General features: G+C 50.6%; 1 protein-coding gene across 2 annotated transcripts in view; it reads right to left on the reverse strand.

Moving 5' to 3' along the window:
* CLIP4 (CAP-Gly domain containing linker protein family member 4) overlaps positions 1 to 22,811 on the reverse strand; it is a 243,447-nt gene that overhangs the window by 111,897 nt on the left and 108,739 nt on the right. For both annotated transcript variants that reach the window (XM_069236201.1, XM_069236200.1), the window contains exon 5: positions 20,660 to 20,821. In XM_069236201.1, coding sequence (XP_069092302.1) covers positions 20,660 to 20,821 — 162 coding nt within the window. The remainder of the gene's footprint in view (positions 1 to 20,659; positions 20,822 to 22,811) is intronic.

Genomic DNA, 22,811 nt, shown 5'->3' on the forward strand with positions numbered 1-22,811 from the left:
CTTTCACTGGGGGGAACCAAAGCCACATGGGTCCCATCAATTGCACCAATGATGTTGGGAATATGTCCAAGGGCATAGAAATCACCCTTCACTGTAGCCAAATCGCCCACCTCAGGGAAAACAATGTAGGTCCGCATGTATTTCATCAGGGTAGACAACACTCTGGACAAAACCTTAGAAAACATAGGCTAAGACATCCGTGATGAAATGGCCACTGTTGTTTGAAATGACCCACTTGCCAAAAAATGGAGTACTGACAAAACCTGCACCAGAGGGGGAATCCCTGTGGGTTGGCGAATGGGTGACATCAGGTCTGGCTCCAGCTGGGCACACAGTTCCTGTATAGTGGCTCGGTCAAGTCTGTATGTCAGTATGACATGTCTTTCTTCCATTGTCGACAGGTACACCAGCGGTCTGTACACGGGAACATTCCTCCATCTCCTCGCAAGTCCCAGCGGACGGTGCCTAGGAAGGACAACATGGAGCACAGAGTCAAGCAAACCCCAGGTATGTTCCCACAGCTTGCACAGTACACGATTCGCTATGCATTGAATGGCTTCTATGAGTGGCAATGCAAGGCCTGTGTGACGCAGTAGAAATTAAGCCATGTGGGCCCTTGAAATGGCGGCTGCCTGACCTGTGAAGTGTGACAATGGGATGTGAGGTCAATGCGCTGGCGTGGCACACCGTGGCGGTAGGCGGTCGAAGACCGCGGTGCAAAGCCGCATTGGTTAACATAGAACCCTATGGGTTTCAGGAGCCAATGACGAAGTGCGCCGGCGGCCACGGTACGCACCGCCGCTGGCGTGACCGCCATTTTCTATCAGCTTAATCACTCGAGACCTGATCATCCACAGGAGAGGACCTATACTGCAAGTGCTGCTGTGACCTCGGTCTGGAAGAGACAATGGCTGCTGCGACTGGGGAAAGGGCCCCTGCCTTCACTTCTGAAGAATTGGAGAAACTCGTGGATGGGGTCCTCCCCCAGTATGCGCTACTCTACGGTCCTCCAGACCAACAGGTTAGTACACTGGGACCATGCTTTGTGGGCAATGCCTGGGTTGAGTGGGGTGAATGAACGAAGGTGCGGAGGGGAGCGTATGAGGCATGCATCAAACAACAGATGAGAGCATGTGCCACATGGCAAGGGTGGGGATGGGGGGACACTCACATCGAGCATGCAGAAAATGTTGATATTTTATTTTCTCTCCCTGTACGTGTCACATAGGTCAGCGCCCATCAGAAAGTCGACATTTGGCGTGCCATCGCCAAGGATGTCCGGACCCTGGGGGTCCACAACAGACGGGGCACCCACTGCCGCAAGAGGTGGGAGGACATCCGCCGCGGGAGCAGAAAGACAGCGGAGGCTCTGCTGGGGATGGCCACCCAACGTAGGAGGGGTGCCACCCGTCAATTGACCCCCCTGATGTCTCGGATCCTGGCGGTGGCCTACCCAGATTTGGATGGGCGCGTGAGGACATCACAGCAAACACAAGGGGGTGAGTACAAGCACATTCTGCTATCTTCGCGCGCAGTGGAGGTGTCTGGGTGGGGGAGGAGGGATGTGGGTATCCCTAGGACAGGGCGATTTCTGTAGGCTAGTCCCCTCCGTAAGGCATGGCCCTGTGCCCCCGCCCTCCACCTATGTAGGGTGCCAAGTACACCTATCCATGGCCTTGTGTCACCTATGTGTGAAGATGTCATCCATTGGCTTGTAGGCCAAGTCTCACTGATTGAGTAGTGTACCCCAAGTGCGCGGCGTAGTGCAGGGGGCTTCTGTGTCTGTCCTCTCCGCCAACTGTGTTGCCAATGCATGCACTCAACATGTCTTTATTTCTCTCCCCCCCCTTTTTTTGTCTGCTCTTCCTGTTCATGTGTGCATTAGCATCATCTGGCGGAGGAGAAGTGGCATTGGAGCACGAGGGAGCTGCATCTCACATGGCCCCGGAGGGCCATGCTACGGACTCTGATTTCACCAGTGAGACGGAGGGCGAGGGGGGCTCCACAACGGGGACACGTGGAGACATCAGCGACACCGACACGTCCTCGGAAGGGAGCTCCCTTGTGGTGGCGGCAACATCCGTGCCCACCGCAACAACAGGTACAGCCGCCACCCAGCGCACCAGCTCCGCCCTCCAAGCAGCCCCTCAGCGTTCGCCCTGTGCCCGCTCGCACACCAAGGCGGGCATCTCCTTCGCCCCAGGCACCTCAGGCCCTGCCCCAGTTACCCCTGCTGCCCTCAGTGAGGAGGTCATTGACCTCCTCCGGACGCTCATTGTTGGGCAGTCAACCCTTTTGAATGCCATCCAGGGGGTGGAAAGGGAGGTGCATCGGAGCAATGCATACCTGGAGGGCATTCATTCGGGTCAGGCTGCCCATCAGCGATCGTTCAATGCTCTGGCCTCAGCACTGACGGCAGCCATTGTCCCTGTCTCCTGCCTCCCTCATCCAACTCCCTCCACCCAGTCCCACTCCCCTGTTCCTCTGCCTATCCCAGACACACCTACAGACCTGCCTGCACACACCTCAACACCCAAGGTCAGCTCATCCAAACATAAGCACCACACATCCCACAAGCATTCACACAAGCAACATCCACATGCAGACATGCCAACAGCCACTGCCTCCTCTGTATCCCCCTCCTCCTCGTCTCCCTCCTCCCTCCTTGTGACGTCTCCACTCACACTTGCATGCACCACTTCATCAGCCACTATGTCCATCACCAGCACACCCACCAGAACACTCCGCACACGTGCAGTCACCACCCCCACTGCCATTTACACGTCCCCTGTGTCCTCTCCCAGTGTGTCTGTCACCCCCTCTTCCAAACCACACAAACGCAGGCAGCCACCCACCCAACAGCCATCCACCTCACGACAGCCTCCGTCACAAGCACCTGCACCCAACGACAGCACACTTGACTCTCCTACAACCACATCCTCTTCCTCCACTCCCATACCCACTGCACCTACCCTTCCCATTGCTCCTAAAAAGTTTTTCCTCTCCAAACTTAACCTCTTTCCATCACCTGACCCACCCCCTCCATCTCGTAAAAGTCCAATCAGCACCTCAGCCACCACAAGCCCTGGACCTACAAGGACCATAGTCCAGGGATATTGGAGTCCACCACCTTCGAGGGCAGCTACATCGGCCAGCAGCAAAGGGACAGCCAGCCCACCCCCTGGGAAAAAAAACAAAAAAGGCAAGGGCCGGCGCGAGAGGACAGAGACGGCAGCCTCCACAGGCACCACACTGGCACCGTCAGGAAGTGGGGTGCCACCTGGCACATCTCCAAAGGGAGGCAAGGGACACAGAGGATCAGGCAAGGATGGCAAGGGCAGCACGGCCGACAAGTCCGGCAGCAGGCGAGCTGCCCAGGAGGGCCCCACCAGACCCATTCCGGGGGTGAAGGAGTACACCCACGTGCACGGGACACCAGCACAGGAGGGCCCCGCAAGCGAAAAGTCGGATGGCGAGTGAACACCAGATATTGGCCGGATCTGGAGCCCTGGAGACACATGTGAAGAACCGCTGAACAGGGCCCCGCCGTCTCAAGAACCGCTGAACAGGGCCCTTCAAGACAAGCACCGCTGAACAGGGCCCTTCAAGACAAGCACCGCTGAACAGGGCCCCGGCGTCTCAAGAACCGCTGAACAGGGCCCTTCAAGACAAGCACCGCTGAACAGGGCCCGCCGTCTCAAGAACCGCTGAACAGGGCCCTTCAAGACAAGCACCGCTGAACAGGGCCCTTCAAGACAAGCACCGCTGAACAGGGCCCCGCCGTCTCAAGAACCGCTGAACAAGGCCCTTCAAGACAAGCACCGCTGAACAGGGCCCCGCCGTCTCAAGAACCGCTGAACAGGGCCCTTCAAGACAAGCACCGCTGAACAGGGCCCCGCCGTCTCAAGAACCGCTGAACAGGGCCCTTCAAGACAAGCACTGCTAAACAGGGCCCTTCAAGACAAGCACCGCTGAACAGGGCCCCGCCGTCTCAAGAACCGCTGAACAGGGCCCTTCAAGACAAGCACCGCTGAACAGGGCCCCGCCGTCTCAAGCACCGCTGAACAGGGCCCTTCAAGACAAGCACCGCTGAACAGGGCCCCGCCGTCTCAAGAACCGCTGAACAGGGCCCTTCAAGACAAGCACCGCTGAACAGGGCCCCGCCGTCTCAAGCACCGCTGAACAGGGCCCTTCAAGACAAGCACCGCTGAACAGGGCCCCGCCGTTTCAAGAACCGCTGAACAGGGCCCTTCAAGACAAGCACCGCTGAACAGGGCCCCGCCGTCTCAAGAACCGCTGAACAGAGCCCTTCAAGACACGCACCGCTGAACAGGGCCCCGCCGTCTCTGCACCGCTCCGCTGGGCCCTTCCTCTCAAGCACCGCTCCGCTGGGCCCTTCCTCCCAAGCACCGCTCCGCTGGGCACCGCCGTCTCTGCACCGCTCCGCTGGGCCCTTCAACTCAAGCACCGCTCCGCTGGGCCCTCCAACTCAAGCACCGCTCCGCTGGGCCCTTCAACTCAAGCACCGCTCCGCTGGGCCCTTCAACTCAAGCACCGCTCCGCTGGGCCCTTCAACTCAAGCACCGCTCCGCTGGGCCCTTCAACTCAAGCACCGCTCCGCTGGGCCCTTCAACTCAAGCACCGCTCCGCTGGGCCCTTCAACTCAAGCACCGCTCCGCTGGGCACTTCCTCTCAAGCACCGCTCCGCTGGGCCCTTCCTCTCAAGCACCGCTCCGCTGGGCCCTTCCTCTCAAGCACCGCTCCGCTGGGCCCTTCCTCTTAAGCACCGCTCCGCTGGGCCCTTCCTCTCAAGCACCGCTCCGCTGGGCCCTTCCTCCCAAGCACCGCTCCGCTGGGCACCGCCGTCTCTGCACCGCTCCGCTGGGCCCTTCAACTCAAGCACCGCTGACACATTGGCAGAAGGGGCAGGCCCGGATCAGTGTCGGACAGGGCTGCACGATACACTCTGGGCACCAAGACTCCTCCAGTACCGCTGGAGTCTGTCATCCACTTGTGAGACTGTGGCTTTGCACTCCCCAGGATGGCACAGTGGGCAAGCCACCCACTGTAGGGATTTGAGAGACTGTGGCTTTGCACTCCCCAGGATGGCACAGTGGGCAGGCCACCCACTGTATGGACTTGAGACTGTGGCTTTGCACTCCCCAGGATGGCACAGTGGGCAAGCCACCCACTGTAGGGACTTGAGAGACTGTGGCTTTGTACTCCCCAGGATTGAACAGTGGCCATGGAGGCCCCTCGTGGATCTGGCGTCGTGGACTCATGTGGCTGAGGTGCCCCCCCCACTTCCCTTCCCCCTGAGGTGCCTGTAGTTTTCCTATCTGATGCCCCTGCAGTGTTCTCTCCAATGGATTCGGGTCTCATGTGTGGGCTTTGCCCATGTGTTGAGGACCATTGGCCCACGTACAATGACAGAAAGCCAATTTTGACGGAACATTTTACATATGTGTATATAGTTATGGGATGTTCGACTTACTTATTTACTTAGCCTTACAATATATTTGAATTCCAATAACATATTATTTTGTCTTTGCATTCTTCCGGGGGGTTTGGGGGATGTCACGCTGAGTTGTTGCTCTGCATTGGTGTGTAGGTAGTTGGGGGGGGGGAGGGGTGTTGCGTATGTGTGTGCCCGTATTCTTTTCTCCTCCCCCCTCCCCTGTGTCGTAGGTGCAGTACTCACCGTTGTCTTCTGCGCCGGCGTTCGTGCTCCTGGTAGAGGAGCAGGTAGACAATTGCTGGTAGGATGTGTAGTTCTGGTTCCATGCTGTCCAGATTCCTCGTGGAGTGTGTAGGGTGAGCGTTTTCCCGTTCGTAGTCTGTTTCCGCCGTGTTTTTATCGGCGGGGCTCCCGCCCCAGAAAAGGTGGCGGATTGGTGAGTTGTGATAGGGTTGGCGGTACATTGTCTGCCGTCTGTCTGTTGGCGGTGACCGCCGCGCTGTTTGTTTGTCCCGCCGTGGCGGTCGGAGTGTTAAAGTGGCGGTCTGTGTTGGCGGTTCCCGCCAGGGTCAGAATTCCATTTTTTTTACCGCCTGCCTGTTGGCGGGTTGGCCGCCGCTTTAACACCGACCGCCAGGGTTGGAATGACCCCCATAGACTGAGTCGAGATGAAGGCTTGCAACAGACCTGCCAGAGACTGGGTAGGGTCATTTCGAATTAGGGGGCCTCCCACTTTGATTCTGAGAAGTACATAAATAGCACAATTACTTAGTTAGAAATCTTCACTATATCTTCGGCTACAATATAAAATATAGCACAGGCAAAAAAGTGAACATGAACAGACATCCTAACATTTTCCTCGTAGGTAATGAAACCCTACACTACTGCTACTGTTGATTTCCAGAAGTGGATTCCAAAGCCCAGCATTGATATATGTATGCTTTAATGCTGAAGTAAGCGCACTCTGTGGACAAGACAGTCCACTGTGCATGGGTAGGGTACTTCCCAGTCCACCATTATATATCACAACATCGAATGACGTTTGAACACCGTTTTAAAAGAAGATTGCATGGAGACTTTTTTTTTTTTTAACTTCAGAACCAGATCCCAGGTGTGCCTGACTCAACTGCTGAAACTGTGCCTTAAAGATTTCAGTGTTTACCATTGAAAGCCTGATACCTAATACAAAATAGTTATCTGCGAACCTCTGAATCTCTTAAACTGGCACAATAATGAGCGTCACAGCATAACAATGTGTTATGCTTTAAGTCCCATCCTACTATCATATAAAGAGTTAAGTGTATTGTGCGGTACAGCACACAACACTGGCAGTAGTCGAATAGTTATCATGCCAGAAAATATGACTGTCCCTTAAGCCTGCACTGTAACTACAACAAATTCAGCGGGACCGCACCATAGGGGTACATCAAGCTGTCTACAATTGATTAGCAATGGCTTACAAATCAGGACCTTGCTCAAAAGCCAATACAGACTGAAGGAGAGGAACGTAAGGCAAGAGATCAATGCAGGACTCGCTCAGAAAAAAAAACAAGTAAATGATTCATGACAATGAAGACAATTGCTCTAACAACCAGTCAAATGTAAATGGCTACTTGCGGCATCCAGTGGCGTGTAAATAAGGTAAAAGAATAGGAAAAGAGTTCATGGAAGCTGAATATATATATTAGAACCCCAAGAAAACTAAGGGGCAGGAAATGACAGAAACCATAAAAGAGCTGTAAAAGAAGCATAAAGATAATGGGGAGTGACAGAAGCCTCAAAGATAAAAGCAGATCATACCATGACAAAGGAACCTTTTAAAAAATGTGACCCCAGTCTCAGCAGAGTACTTCGCTACGGGGGACATTATCAGAGAGGCCCACAGTTAACATTAAATGGTTCAATATAAAATGGTACTTAAAAACATTTGAAAAACACCAATCCACCCAGACATCCTTGACTAATTTGCTAATTCTTATAGAGATCTACAAGTAAAACTGTCGAAACTATATACATTAATTCATAAAATCACACAGTTCAAACACCATGTGGGATACCACAGTATGGTTTGCCTAAAGGGAATGCCTAAATCAATAAGGAAGACACTGGAATTATAGTCAAAATGCATGGCATTCAGTAGTAAATGGTCCAATACGAAAATTATAGTCTTGTTACTGTGCATAAACTTAGGATGCACTTACAAAAATGCAGGTATTCTAATAAAAAAGCAGTGGACACACCTTTCAAAACTGTTCTTCTAGCCCTCAACAAAATCTGTAGTGCAATGGTCTTTAGGTACTGAAGCAGCTTGCAGGCATTACTACGTGAGAGATATACTCTGGAGGAGCAAGTGCAGAGGCGACCCTCATTCACTTGTTCCAATTACCAAGGATATTATCTTAAAACAGCAATAGCACAAACTGAGTTTCAGCTGCCGAGACCTCTTAGGCATTGAGGAAGGTCTTCAGAGTTATTTATCAACCTATGAAAGCTGAAAATAAAATGTGATCACGAACCTCATGTTTTTTTAGATCTAGCACAGTCAACATATTCCAAGAGCTAGAATGATTTTCCGAACTATCTGGATACAGAATTAATAAAGAAACATTTCAGGGATAATACTAAACATTGAAGAACAGGTTACTTACCTTTGGTAACGCCTTATCTGGTAGAGACAATATCTAGTTGCAGATTCCTTATCTAGAATTACCGCCAGGCATCAGTCTGGTTCTGGAAATGTTTCTTGAGCAGAACCCCTGCACACCGTTAGGTGGCGTAGATCGTCTCTGCATCCACCATCTGTGCCAGAAACGACATTGTGGGCCCTACACAGACCCCACCACAGTGTGCTGATGTCAGTTTCTTTTCACAACTTTCCACACCAGAAGCGCAGAGCCATGAAGAACACTGACCACTGGTGTGTCAAACTAAGGCCCTGAAAGGAGAGTCCCTGCCCCTAGAAATCAGTCTGCAGAGCAGGGAGGATGGGTGGGTCAGTAAGGAATCTGCAACTACATATTGCCTCTACCAGATAAGGTGTTACTAAAGGTAAATAACTTGTGCATCTGATAGAGACTTCTAGTTGCAGATTCCTTTCCTTAGGACAGATACCCAAGCAATACCAGCCGCGGTAGAGGGTCTGCAAACTAAGATCATACTAGAAATCCTGCAGGACCGAACAGACATAGTGCCTGTTCCTACATACCTGACTGTCCAGGCAGTAGTGCTTAGTAAAAGTGTACAGTGATGTCTGACAGATGTCAAGGACTGGGACTCTACGTACTAACACAGTGGTCGCAGCTTTATGTCTGGTAGAATGAGCACGCAAACCCTCAGGGGCCTGCTTTTCGGCCACTGCATAGCAGATGCAGAGTACGACCCATCTGAAGATGGTCCACTTCTGCACTGCCCAACCTTTCTTTGCACCCACATAACCAACAAAGAGTTGATCATCCACCCGGAGCTCTTTTGTATGATCAAGGTAGAATGCCAAAGTTCTTTTTAGGTCCAGGTGGTGGCATTCCTACTCTTCCTTAGAAGGATGTGGGGGTGCGCAAAAAGCAGGCAAGGTGAAGGTTTAGCCTACATGAAAGGGCGTAACCACTTTTGGCAAAAAAGAGGCCCTGGTGTGGAGCACTACTTTGTCGGGATAAATGGAAAAGTAGATGACAATGCCTGCAGCTCACTAACCCTGCGGGCAGATGTGATGGCCACAAGGAAGGCTGTTCTCAAAGTGAGAAGCCTGAGGGGAAAACTGTGGAGAGGCTCGAAAGGAGTGCACATCAGAAATGTTAAAACCAAATTCACGTCCCTTTGAGACATAATGAATGGGAATGGAGGAAACACATGGCAAAGGCCTTTGAGGAACTTATTTACAATAGGAGACTTAAGCAAAGAAGGTTGATCAGGCGCCTTAAAAAAGCAGAAATAGTAGATAAATAACCTTTGCGAGTGCCCATAGCAGAGCTCTCCTGGGCCAGAGAAAGTACCTCAGAAAGAGGGGCAAAAAGGAGATCAACAGACTTGTCTGTGCACTGTGCTACAAATTTCTTCCAACAACAGGCGTATACCGTCTTGGTGGAGGGACACCTGGCTGCAAGATTACATTACAGACTTTGGGAGGAGGTCAAAGCTGTCAACTGCCTCCGCTCAATCTCCACACAAGAAGGCGGAGAGTGGACAGGTTCAGGTGCAGAACCCTCCCAATGCTGCTTCTACAGAAGATCTTCCCTAAGGGGTAGTCTGATTGGAAGATTAATAGCCATGGTCAGCAGCTCGGGATGCCAGGCTCTCCGTGCCCAGTCCGGATTACTTAAGTCAGGTCATTCTTCATCTTCTTGAATACCCTGGTCAGAAGTGGTATGGGTGGAAAGGTGTACAAGAAGCCTGAGTCCCACCCAAGACGAAAAGCGCCTCAGAGCGATTGTCGCCTTGGAAACTCCAACGTGCAAATACTGCTGACATTGCACGTTCTCTGCAGAGGCAAACAGATCTAAACAAGGCTCCAAACTGCTGAAAGAGGGCGTGTGCCACCACGGAATGGAGAAGCCATTTGTGATTGACTAAGCATTGCCGGCTGAGTTTTTCCGCTCTGGCATTCTGAGCACACCAGATGTTGAACTGCCAGGAATAAGCTGTGTTGTTCCAGCCACATCCAAAAGGTGCAGGGCCTTCTGACAAAGAGTCCACAACCCTACCCCATCCTGCTTGTTGCAGTACCACATGGAGGTGGTGTTGTTGGTGAACACCTGCACCATCTTCCCCTTGATAGAGGGAAGAAATGCTTTCAATGCTAGCCGGATCGCACAGAGCTCCAACAGGTTGATGTGGAGACTGGACTCCGCTGGAGACCAGATGCCTCTGATCTCCTCTGATCTCCACCTCTCCCAGGAGTGACGCATCTGCCATTACTGTCAGATCTGAATGGGGAAGAGAGAGGGATCTGCCTCCCCAAATCTCGTTTCTTTAGTCACCACTGAAGATCTCGCGCAGTTCCCCTTCAAGATCTGGACCATGTCAGAGAGATTTCCTTGATGCTGCTCCCACTGAAACTTCAGGTCCCACTGCAAAGCCTGCAAGTGCCATGTGGCATGTGTCACTAGCAGGATGCAAGAGGCCTGGAGGACCAGCACCCTTAGAGTCATTCTCACCGAAATCCAGGACAGAAGCTGAAACATCGGTATCATACCATGAATATCCTGAACTTGCCCCTCTAGAGGAAAAGCCCAAAACTACACTGTGTCCAGAACAGCTCTGATGGAAGGGAGCACATTTATAATGAACCCCAACAAATGCAGGTCGTAGTCTGGAGGTGGGAGATGACAGTCTGGGATAAGCCTGCCTTCATCAGCAAGTAGTTAAGATAGGGAAAGACTAAAACCCCTAATCTGCGCAGATGAGCTGCAACCACTGCCATCATCACCTTGATGAAGACTGAAAGAGCAATTGTAGGGCCAAAGGGGAGCACAGTGAACTGAAAGTGCTTGTGGCCTACCGTGAACCACAAGCAGCATCTATGGTCAGGCAGGGAGGGAATATGGAAATAAGCGTCCTGCAGTCCAAAGCTACCATCCAATCTCCTGAGTCCAGGGCAAATAAAACCTGAGCCACAGTAAGCATTTTGAACTTCTTCTTTTTGAGGAAGAGATTGATGGACCGAAGGTCAAGGATAGGGTAGCGCGCCTCGTCTTTTATGAGTATCAGAAAGTAGAAGGAATAGCAACCACAACCTACTTCTGCTATTGGGACACTCTATATGGCTCCTTTGGCCAAGTGTGCTGTAACTTCCTCTTGTAGAAGTACAGAGTGATCAACCGTCATCCGATCGTAGGACGGTGGCATGGATGGAGGAGTAGTCTCGAAGGGGAGAGAGTAGCCCCTTTGGACGATCTGCAAAACCCACCTGTCTGACGTGATGGATTGCCAGAGAAGCAGATGATGACAAATCCTGCCTCTGACTGGCCCTTAATGAGAGATAGTCAGAGTAAGAAGATTTGGAGGCAGCAGCAGATGGTGGGGGCGGCGGACTCGCAAGACAACTGGCTCCTGATCCACAAGGTCGGTGGATCCCAAGCCCCCGGCACTGCAGAGGCAGGGCAACACGCGCGGTACAAGGGTTGGTCGGAAATGGATGAGGGTGGATGCCCCTTCCATAGCCATGAAAGGGGCAAAAGGGAGAATGAGGGGGACAAGGGGTTGCTGTGAGGCCCAAGGACATAGCTGTAGCATGAGAATCCTTCAAGAGCTCAAAAGCAGAGTCTGCCTTGTCTCTGAAATGAGTGCAATCAAAGGGCATGTAGGAAGCTGGCCTGGTGTGTGGTGGGTACCTAAGGTACTTGCACCTTATACCAGGTCCAGGTATGCCCTATTAGTGCAGTATAGGTAGTGAAGAAGCCAGGCTCTCTAGAGGTAGCTGTGGATGAGCAGCCAAGGCTTATCTAGGAGACATGCAAAGCTCATGCAAAACCTCTATAGTCACACAGCACTTACACACATGAAAGAAAATACTCAGTTGTACAAAAATAAATATACTTTATTTTTGGTCACACAATACCACAAGATACTAGAAGGGCAACCCTCCAATAGGAGGTAAGTAATACACTAATTATATACACTAGTAAACTGTAATAGGCATATAAAAGGTTAGAAAACAGTGCAGGGGCAAATGAACAATAGTGACCCTATGGGGAGCCCAAACCATATACTAAAAAACATGGAAGCCGAACACAGGACCCCCACCTAGGTAAGTGGAATTTGTAGATGGGAGCTGGGAGTACTAGAAAACACCTAAGGTAGCTAACACAGTACTCCCCAGGGACCAGGAAAGCAGGAGTAAATCACTGGAACTTTCCCCAAACCACCCAAAAGGAAGGAAAAGAAGAAAAGAAGACACCCAGACAGGACTGCAAGAAACCAGCGGTGGATTCCTGGAGAGGAAGACCTGTGGAAAGAGGGTACCAAGTACAAGAGTCACAGTGGAGTCCATGAGGTGTAGGAGGTACTACCAACCCAGCTGTAGGAGTTGGTCGATGGTGATAAGAAGGTGGTCAGCACTACAGTCCTGGAGTCGATGAAGAGTTCCTGAGGGATGCAGATGGCGCCCCATGCCGGAAGAATAATTGTAGTCAGGTGTTGGTGCAGAATTCCACCAACAAGCCTTGGCAAAGGCAAATATCGTGGCTGGCGGAAAGTGGTGCTGCCGGGGACCAGGAGGACTCAACCCAGGAGGGGGAGGCAGAGGGAACAGAGTCCACAGGAGCAAAGGCAGCACCCACAGAGGTCCCACAGGATGGGGACACAGGAGTCGCAGAAGAGTCCACGCAGCACAACTGGAGAAGGAACCCACGCCGCAGGAGAGCCACGCAGAGGGCTGTGCATCACAGGAAGGAGTGCTGTGGGCTGGAGCTACACGCAGCCTGAAGATCCCTTGAAGGAGATGCAAACAAACCTTGGCAGCTGCAAGAGGTACAGTGCACGGGGGTACTGTCCTGAGTGGGGATGCAAGGGCTTACCTCCACCAAAGTTGGATAGCTGCCAGAGAGGACCAAGCGGACTACTCCGGACCACCACCCATGATGCAGGATCCACGCAGCTCAGGACGAGAGGAGATCCATGCAGCCGGTCGCCGTTGCAGTAGGTGTCTGTGGATGCAGGGGAGTGACTCCTTCACTCCACGGGAAATTCCTTCTTCCTTCTCATGCAGACTGAACACTTGCCGCCCTCAGAGGATGCACAGCCAGGGAAATGTTGTAGAAGCTGGAAGGAGCTGTGGAAACAATGTTGAAGAGTCTTCTTCATGGGTGCAGATTGTCGGTTCCTGGAGGGTCCAGTCGCAGTTCCAGTGGCTAGAAGTCGAAGTAAGGTTGCAGAGGAATCCTGCTGGAATTTTGCAAGCCGAATCTGAGGACCCACTCAAGAGAGACCCTAAATAGCCCTGAAAGGGGGATTGGTCACCTAGCCAGGTGACCACCTAGAAGGAGGGGGCTCTGACGTCACCTGCCTGGCCTGGCCACGCCACTCAGATGCTCCCAGAGGTCACTGCCAACCTTGGATTCAAGATGGCAGAACCCAAGGACCCTCTGGAGGAACTCTGGGCACCACCCTGGGGTGGTGATGGACAAGGGAGTGGTCACTCCCCTTTCCATTGTCCAGTTTCATGCCAGAACAGGGACTTGAGGTCCCTGAACCGGTGTAGACTGGTTTATGCACGGAGGGCACCAAATGTGCCCTTCAAAGCATACCAGTGGCTTGGGGAGGCTACCCCTCCCAAGCCATGTAACACCTATTTCCAAATGGAGAGGGTGTTACCCCCCCCCCTCTCTCTAAGGAAATCCTTTGTTCTGCCTTCCTGGGCTTGAGCTGTTCAAGCAGCAGGAGGGCAGAACTCATTCTGATGGGTGGTAGCAGCTGGGGCTTCCTGGAAAACCTTTGAAGACTGCTGGTAGGAGCAATGCTGAGGGTCCTGTAAGGAGCCCCTGGAGTGCATGGAATCATACTACCAATATTGGCAAAAGTTTTAGGGTATGTTTCCAACATGTTTGATACCAAACATGCCTAGGTTCGGAGTTACCATTATGTACCTGGACATAGGTAGTGACCTATGTCCAGTACACGCATAAAATAGTGTCCCCGCACTCACGAAGTCCATGAAAATGGTACTGGAGTTCATGGGGGCATCTCTGCTAGTGTAGGGGTGCCCTCACACTCGGGTACTTGCACACTGTCCTCTGGGCTAGGAGGGCATGCCATAGGAGTGACTTATAGTGACCTAATGTTAAAAAGGGTGCATGTACCCTTTCACGCAGGCTCCAATGCCTTGGGTACCTATGTACCATATACTAGGGACCTACATGGGGTACCAGTATGCCAAATGTGGGGTGACAATGGTACTAGTTACCAAGTTAGAAGGGAAAGAGAATAGTCACTGGTGTCCTGGTTAGCAGGATCCCAATGAACACAGTCAAACACACTGACAACAGGCAGAAAATGGGGGTAACCATGCCAAGAAAGAGGGTACTTTCCTACAGGACATGTCCATCAGATTGGCTTGGACATCCCCTGAAAAGCCAGATGTCTTCAAACAGGCGCGGCGCCTCAGGGCCACCATCAAAGAAACCGCTCGCCCAATGAGTCAGTCTTGTCCAGTCCACATCAGATCTTGAACTTTGCTGTGTCTCTCTCATCAGCAACTGCTTGAAAAAGTACAACCTGGGCCTTCTCTGGGACCTGTGGAAGCACTTGCACAAATATTTCCCACAGTGTGTGGGAACAACGGCCAAAAGGCATGCAGTGTTAACAGATTGCAATTTAAGGCTGGTGGAAGAAATAAATCGGCTTCCCAAGTGTGTCCAGCCTTTTGGATTTGCTATTCGGGGGTGCAGAAGGGAACCTGCCTTTGGAAGTGGAGGCTTGGATAACCAAGCCCTCAGAGGTGGGGTGTTGTGTCAGAAAGCTTGGGTCACCTGGAGTGAGGTGATAGTGGCGGGGAATTGTCCTGTTCACAGGAGCCCCTGTGCTGGGTTTGGACCAGGTACCCAGTAGGGCATCATTAAGAGCTTCATTAAACGGGAGCAGGGGTTTGGAGGATGAAGTTCCAGGTTGAAGCACCTCTGTCAGGAGGTTAGTCCTGACTGCCACCGATAGCAACTCAAGGTCCAGGACCTCAGCTGCCCTTTGCACCACCACTGAATATGAAGCTCCCTCCTATGTATCCACAGTAGTGAGGAAAAGCATGCCAGTATCTGAAGAAGTATCCAGTCCGCTGGCCTGTAAGCCAGTCCATAGGGTCTGGGCCCTCCACTTCCTCACCATAACTTAGCCCATAGGAAAGGGGCTAAGGATCTGACATAAGAGGCAAGGCTCCTGCTGGTGTGGGAATCAGTGTCAAACGACACCCATCTGACAATATGAATGGGGATGGTGCCATTAGGGGGAATGGGGATGGTGCTGGTAGGGTTGGTGCCGGGGCCAGCCTCGGGGAAGTTCTGGGTGGTACAACCGATGCCGGTCAGGATCCTTGACTGGGTCCATGGGTGCCCCTTAGTGCTGAGGTCGAAACCACTGGTGTGGAACCCAAAGGGGCACCAAGGCTCACCAGAGGTGTTGAACTGCCCAAAAATGAGGTGCATGGCTTCACAGAACTTTTTTGGGCAGGGGTTACTCCGGATCCTGGAAACTCGGGGAGGCATGGAGTCAGCCCAGACGCAGGTTCTGCAGAGGGAGGCCTAGAGCAGTGATGCTCCCTCGTCTCATTAGTCAAGGAGAAGTCGAAGGGCACTTAGACTTCTACTTCTTATGCCTCAACCTATTCGATCGTCCCAAGGACTTAGAGTGGGACGATGACGAGGGGGAACTCCATGACAGATCCCAAGACCTTCCTCTTGCGTGGACTAGAGCGTCAGGCCGCCATCAGCTTTAGAGGCTGCTCCCACAAGGCCTTCGGAAGCCTGGCCTGATACTCAGAGAATGACATCGGGTCATGGTTGCACTCCAGGCACCAAAGACACATGAGGTGCGGATCTGTCAATGACATCCCCCGATGAAAGGAACCGCAGGGCTTGAACCCTGCTTTCCGCAATGACAGGCTTGATGCACCAGAAGTTAAACCACTCGAAAAAACTTTGACAAAAAGTCGACAAAATGCCTGCCTAAAATTGACTGAGGCTAGCTCTCTTTGGATCAGTGCTGGCTGGCACAGAAAGAAAAGAACCAACGTTGGGGTGGTGGCTAAATACGACCTGTGATGCCATTTTCATCACTGACGACGCAGAAGACAGTCGTAGAGCCGACTGACGTCACCTAATGTGGTGCATGGGTACTGCTCAAGAAAAATCTCCAGCTCCAGACTAACGCCTGGGGTAATTCTAAAATAAGGAATCTGCAACTAGAAGTCTCTATCAGATAAAACTAATTCTGAGATATGGTTACTACTAATCTGGTGAGAGACTTGGGAATTATGCTGATAGGACATTTATTTTGTGTCAAATTATGAAAAATTCCTAAACAGAATTGTGAAGCACTCACAAAAATGGTTATAAATTTATCTTTCCAAACCTGGATTTATAAATCTAAATAAAATTGTCAATATTTATTTCAATGTCTACTGTGTTATTTAAGTAAGCCTTTCTTTATTACATAAAAATAAAATTCATTTGGGCCAAAATCAAATGTTAAGAGTTTCAAGAATCAAGATCTGTGTCCCTCAGAATGGAAGTGGGTGGGAATTACCAGACTGAGTTATATTATTCAGCTAGCAATACACAAAATCTATGCAAAGTTCCTGAGGCGCAAGTAAGACACTTTATGGGCAAACTTACAATGACCTTGGTCAGTGTTTGTGCCGCTCCCCCCACGCAGCACCACCTGTTGCCCTGCGTATGTCAGCCCGCTTGGCTTGCAGTTCGAGGCCCTCCTCCACCCGCAGGCACCCGCCTGCGCCTCATACCTGGTGGCCTTCAGTCTGTCTCTGCTGGTTTTCTACCTCTCTCTGCTTTTTTATTCTTCGCTTTTTTATTCTTCTCTTTTTTGTTTGTTTTTCCCTTTTCTTGTCTTTCCCGTGCTTGCTCCCCGCCACTGCTACACCTGCAGCCCCGCCCCCTCCTTACGAAGTGCTGTCCTGCCCTCCCACTGCCTAGCTGCTCGACCACTCTCACATCCCTCCCCTTCTTAATGGCGGCCGCGCAGCAGCCGCACCAAAGGCAAGCCCGCCTGCACCCGTCCGCGCCTGGACGACACTGAGCACCACAGACCCTGGTCCCCGCACTATTAATCGGTACAATGCCTGCACCCCTCACGCTCTCAACACCGGAGGCTCTGTCGCATGCCACCACACCTCCTCAAAGGATACGCAAGGCCCTTTCTCTTGCCACAACTGCGCCTTCACCTGTCCTCACATGCCACAGCTCCCCACCCGGAGCCCAGCCAGACACTTCAGATGCAGATTTCTCAACACCTGGTCCCTCATCAAGCACGCAGTTTAAGTATGGGACCTCCTTGACTCTATCGTCCCTGACATCGCCTTCTTCACGGAGACCTAAATAACACCCACCTCAGCCCGGAACATCACCACTGCCATCCCAGATGGCTACAAAATCATCCACAAAGACGGCGTCAACCGACCAGGAGGAGGCATCGCCATAACCTACACGAACACACTCTGCCTTACGACCATCACTGAGCCCCAAACCCAGACAACCACTGGTGAACACCTGCACTTCCAAATCCAGACCGACTCAAACACCTCTCATCACGGCACCCTCTTCTACAGACCTCCCGGACCCCACCCCCAGTACAGTGAAGCCTTCATCGACCTCATCACCCCCCTTGCCTCCACCGAATATATCCTCCTCTGCGACCTCAACTTTCACCTCGAAAACCACAACAACCCAAACACCAAATCCCTCCTGGACAACCTCGCCACTCTCTGCCTCAAGCAACTGGTCAACCTCCCCACCCACTCAGCAGGACAAACCCTTGGCCCAGTCTTCTCAGCAGAGAACAACATCTCCCTCTCTCACACCTCCGAACACTTCTGGAGCGATTACCATTGCATCCACTTCACATTTACCAAGACCACCATACACTACCACACGCCCCACCTGCAGGAACTGGAACAAGGTCATTGAAGGCCAGCTCACCAACGCCCTCTCCACTCCACCGGAGACCACAGACGCAAACAACTCAGCTTGCAACCTTCACCCCTGGGATCACGGACTGTGCAAACACTGTAGCCCCTCTATGAAAACTAGCCAGAAAGCATCACCACAAGAAACCCAGGAGGGTCACAACCAACCTCCAAGAGAATAAACTCATCAGCAGACAACTTGAATGAAAAGGGACATGGCAAAAACATGGCAGACCGCACAGCATACAAAGAAGCAGTCACCGAGCACCACAAATGCATCAGAGCCTCCAGAAAGGCTGCCATCCAGGAACGCATTAGCACCAACGCACACAACAGCAAAGAGCTTTTCAGCATAGTCAAGGAATTCACGAACCCCGGCACAGCCACCAGAGACATCCCTCCCTCTCAAGATCTCTGTGACAACCTCGCCACATTTTTCCACTGCAAAGACCAGGACATATATGAAGGGTTCGAGAGCCAAATCCCACCTCCACCACAGACCAGCGCCACCACTGACCCCACCGCCCAGCTGACTCTGAGCCAATGGACCGCCATCTCCACAGAAGACACCCGAAAGCTCATGAACCCTATCCACTCAGGGGCACCCTTGGACCCGTGCCCACACCACATCTTCAACTGAGCCAGCCCCACCATCGCCACTGAGCTGTGCCGGACAATCAACTGATCCATCGACACTGCCATCTTCCGATTAACTGAAAGCATGCAGAGATCAACCCGCTACTAAAGAAATCTACTGCTGATCCTAGAAATATGAAAAACTACAGGCCCATTTCTGTTCTCTCCTTCCCAGCCAAGGTAACTGAAAAGGCCATCAACATGCAGCTCACGGAATTCTTCAAGTCAAACCACATCCTGGACCCCTCCCAATCCACATTCAGGAGCAACCACAGCACCGTAACCGCCCTCCTTGCAGCCACGGATGACATTCGCACCATACTGGACCACAGAGACACGGCTGCCCACATCCTTCTTGTCCTCTCCGCTGCCTTCGACACCGTATTCCACACCACTCTAAGCACTAGACTTCACAACACCGGCATCCACAGAAAGGCATTGGAATGGATCAGCTTCTTCCTCACCGAAAGAACCCAGACAGTCAGACTCCCGCTATTCATCTTTGAATCATCAGAAACCCACTGTGGAGTACCCCAAGGCTCCTCCGGGAGCCCAACCCTCTTCAACATGGTTCCGCTCGCTAAAATCGTCAGACAGCACGGCCTCAACATAGTCTCCTACGCCAACGACACACAACTAATTCTCTCCCTCACCGAAGAACCATCAACAGATAAAAACAACTTCAAAGTGGAATAAGAGCAGTCGTCGACTAGATGAAAAACAGCTGCCTCAAGTTAAACTCAGACGAGACTAGCATCCTCATCCTGGGCCCCACTCCCTCCGCCTGGGACGACTCCGGGTGTTCAGCTGCCCTTGGAAGTGCCCCCTACCCACCGACCACACACGCAACCTTGGTATCATCCTGGGCTCCACAATGTCCATGATCCGCCAAGTGAACGTCATCTGATCGTCATGCTTCCACACCCTCTGTCTACTACGGAAGATCTTCAAGTGGATCCCCACGGAGGAAAAAAGGACGGTCACCCACGCTCGTCAGCAGCAAACTCGACTACTTCAACGCTCTCTATGCTAGAATCACAAAGAAATTCCAAGCAAGACTCGAGAACGCAGGAGCCAGACTCACCCTAGACATCCCCCGCCACAGCCACATCTCAGCCCACTTTAGAGACCTGCACTGTCTCCCCATCAACAAACGCATCACCTTCAATCTCCTGAAACACACCTACAAGGCTCTGCATAACATCAGACCGGACTACCTCAACCACAGCCTACCTTTCTGCACCCTCACCAGACAACTACGATTGTCCCAAATTACCCTTGATGCCACCCCCACAATCAGGAAGGGCACAATGGGAGGCTGATCCTTCTCCTACCTTGCAGCGCAGACCTGGAACATGCCACCAATCCACCTCAGGCAGGCCGCCTCGCTGAATAAGTTCAAGAAGGACCTCAAGACCTGGATCTTCGACTGACCGGCTCCCTCTCAACAGCACCTTGAGACCCCATGGGTGATAAGCAGCGCTATACAAACTGCATATTGATTGGTTTTTCAAACAACTACAGAATTGGGGAGCTGGAGGTATGTCACAAAATGTTTCAAGAAAGTTCGATTTAACACTCTTTAAGCATTACGTTAAGTATATACTCTATGGGAAAGATTATTCAAAGTTAACAAAGAAAAATGGTGCACCACCATCATGGAACAATACAATGCTCTCTGTAGAATGGACCCCTATGTTTAAACCATGGAGTGAAAACAGTGGCACATTCAAAGTTAAAGGAAAGATACTACAACAAAGGAAGAAACACTTAAGATCATAAGGCTATAAAATGACAATATAATGAAAGCAACTGGCCACGTTTTAGGTACCTTCAGCAGCAAAAAGTAAATCCCGCCTCTTGCAGCGGACTATTTTATCAAGGTCATGAGTTTTATAAAAAATTGAAAAACACCACAAATATGTTCCTTAATACTTACTTACCCCTGGGTTTCGATACTTTTAAGACGACACTTATTAGTTCTGGTACATCAAAGTACGCAGCATAATGTAAAGCATTCATACTGGTCCAACGGCTCCGCAAATTGATGTCTGCACCGAGTTCAATAAGCTGAGTGGCAAACTTTGCAGCATTTTCTGCATCACCTGTACAAAAAGATTTAGAATATTCGATCAGGTTAGATTAACACTTGTAACTGACTTAAAAGAACAAGTTTCCCTAAATTCCAAAAAATAATCTTCTTTGCCTCCCCTTCTCCTACTACTGCTTCTGAGGTCACTGTAGAGTCTGTCATCACTATTTCCAGAGCTCATTTCTATCCAGTGCCTGCAAGTCAAATTAAAGAAATCCTTTCTTACTTGAAGCAATCTGTTTGAAGTTTGTTCTGTTGTATATTACAGCTGTTGTGCATAAGCCTCTCATTTATATTGGGTTAGAGAATTCTGAGCTCTGCATCAGATATAATTAGAATGACTACATCCATCTGAAGACCACACAGCACTGGGACTCACGGGTATAGTTTTGTTAGACTTTTCAGACTTACCACTTGGAAGACAGAAATTAGCAAGGGAACACACACTGGAACCAACTGCAAAGATATTGTTATGCTGCTGCAACATGGTCCATCTGTATTTATTGAATAGTCAGATGTGATGCATTGACTATACCCTTCACTCTTGATACTGTGGGGTTGGTGACTGTACCGCTAAGGAGGAATGCAGCAAATGGCCTTATTTGCAGTTTGCAAGTGGAATGTTAATCAGCTATAGCAGGGGGCTACACCAGCCCAGCAGAGGCCATAAACTGCTTCACCCCCAACAGGAGCAATAATTTTGGCAAAGGCAAACAATGCCAGCTGTCCACCAAGCCAAGGTCGAAATTTGTTTTGTTGTCATTGTTTTTGTTCTTTAATGAAAAATTTACAAAGAGCAGAGTTGTTTTTGGTAAACAAAAATATCAATGAGTCCAAAGATCTTGTAGATTTCTCCCAGAGGGGACATTCTTTTAATCTTTTGCTGCTTGAAACTACCATTCTTCACTCTGTGCAAAACTCTTGGCTGGCATGAAGTGCTGAGGAGCATCAGCTGGCATTTTAGCACAGGTGTGGGAAACTCCACCTGCAGAAGCAGCTACATCTTAGCTGTCAGATAGACTGCGATTCTCCCACCTCTAAATGAGACGAGGAAACCAAAATGTGTCTAATGGGACAAGTGTTTGGCAGATATCCTAACAAACACCCAGCTCCCTATTTGGGATTGCGACTCTATTCATTCCTTTGGGCCTGAAGGCCCATAGGTGCGAATGATTTTGCATTACCTAAATTGTGATTTCCTACTAGGACATCTCAAAATTGGGAAATGCAAAACCAAGGGTGCCAAGGGCCAAAGGCCCCCTTTGATGCACCCGGAAAATAATTTGTGCACTACATGGCACTTTAAAAAAATGCATTTTAATGCATTTTTAAAATTGCACATGGTTATCACCACCTTGGAGATGGCAGTAATAGCATTTCCTAAATGCCCATTTCGCATTTATGAAATGCCTGTTACATGTGCTTATGGAATTGCTAATTGCAATTCTCTATTTGGAGTCGCAATTTTAGGGAATTGCAAAAAATTGTGATTCCCTAAAATGGGACTGCCAATGCCTTTCATACTTTTGGAAAGGCACTTTTGCATTCGCAAATGGTGGAATTTAGGGCCATATGTACGAACACTTTTTCCCATAGACACAGAATGGGTAAAAACCTTTGCTACATCTGGCCCTTAGTGATTCGCACCGTTTGCAAATGCAAAAAAGTTTGATAAATGTGGCCCTTGGACTTTAATTTGGCCTGATGATGCACTGGACTCCCAGTGTCTTGAATGCAGATTCCTATGTGCTTATTAATCTTGACCCTCCTGATGTGCTCTCCATTTAGGTACCAATGTGCTTTTAATAACTTCCCTTTCTCAAAGACTTCTTTACCTTCAGGAAACTGGTTTTTAGACTGAATACAGCTGTTGTACAGATTTGGTAAAACAAAAATAGACTAATAAAAGGACTTACTAAGTGCTTAAGATTCCCCATTGTGAAGAAGGTGGTTTGCATTTTAAAATTCTCAAGGGTGCACAGCGGCGGCAGCTGCAAATGTCA

This window comes from Pleurodeles waltl, chromosome 5, assembly GCF_031143425.1.
Source record: "Pleurodeles waltl isolate 20211129_DDA chromosome 5, aPleWal1.hap1.20221129, whole genome shotgun sequence".
Classification (NCBI taxonomy): Eukaryota; Metazoa; Chordata; class Amphibia; order Caudata; family Salamandridae; genus Pleurodeles; species Pleurodeles waltl.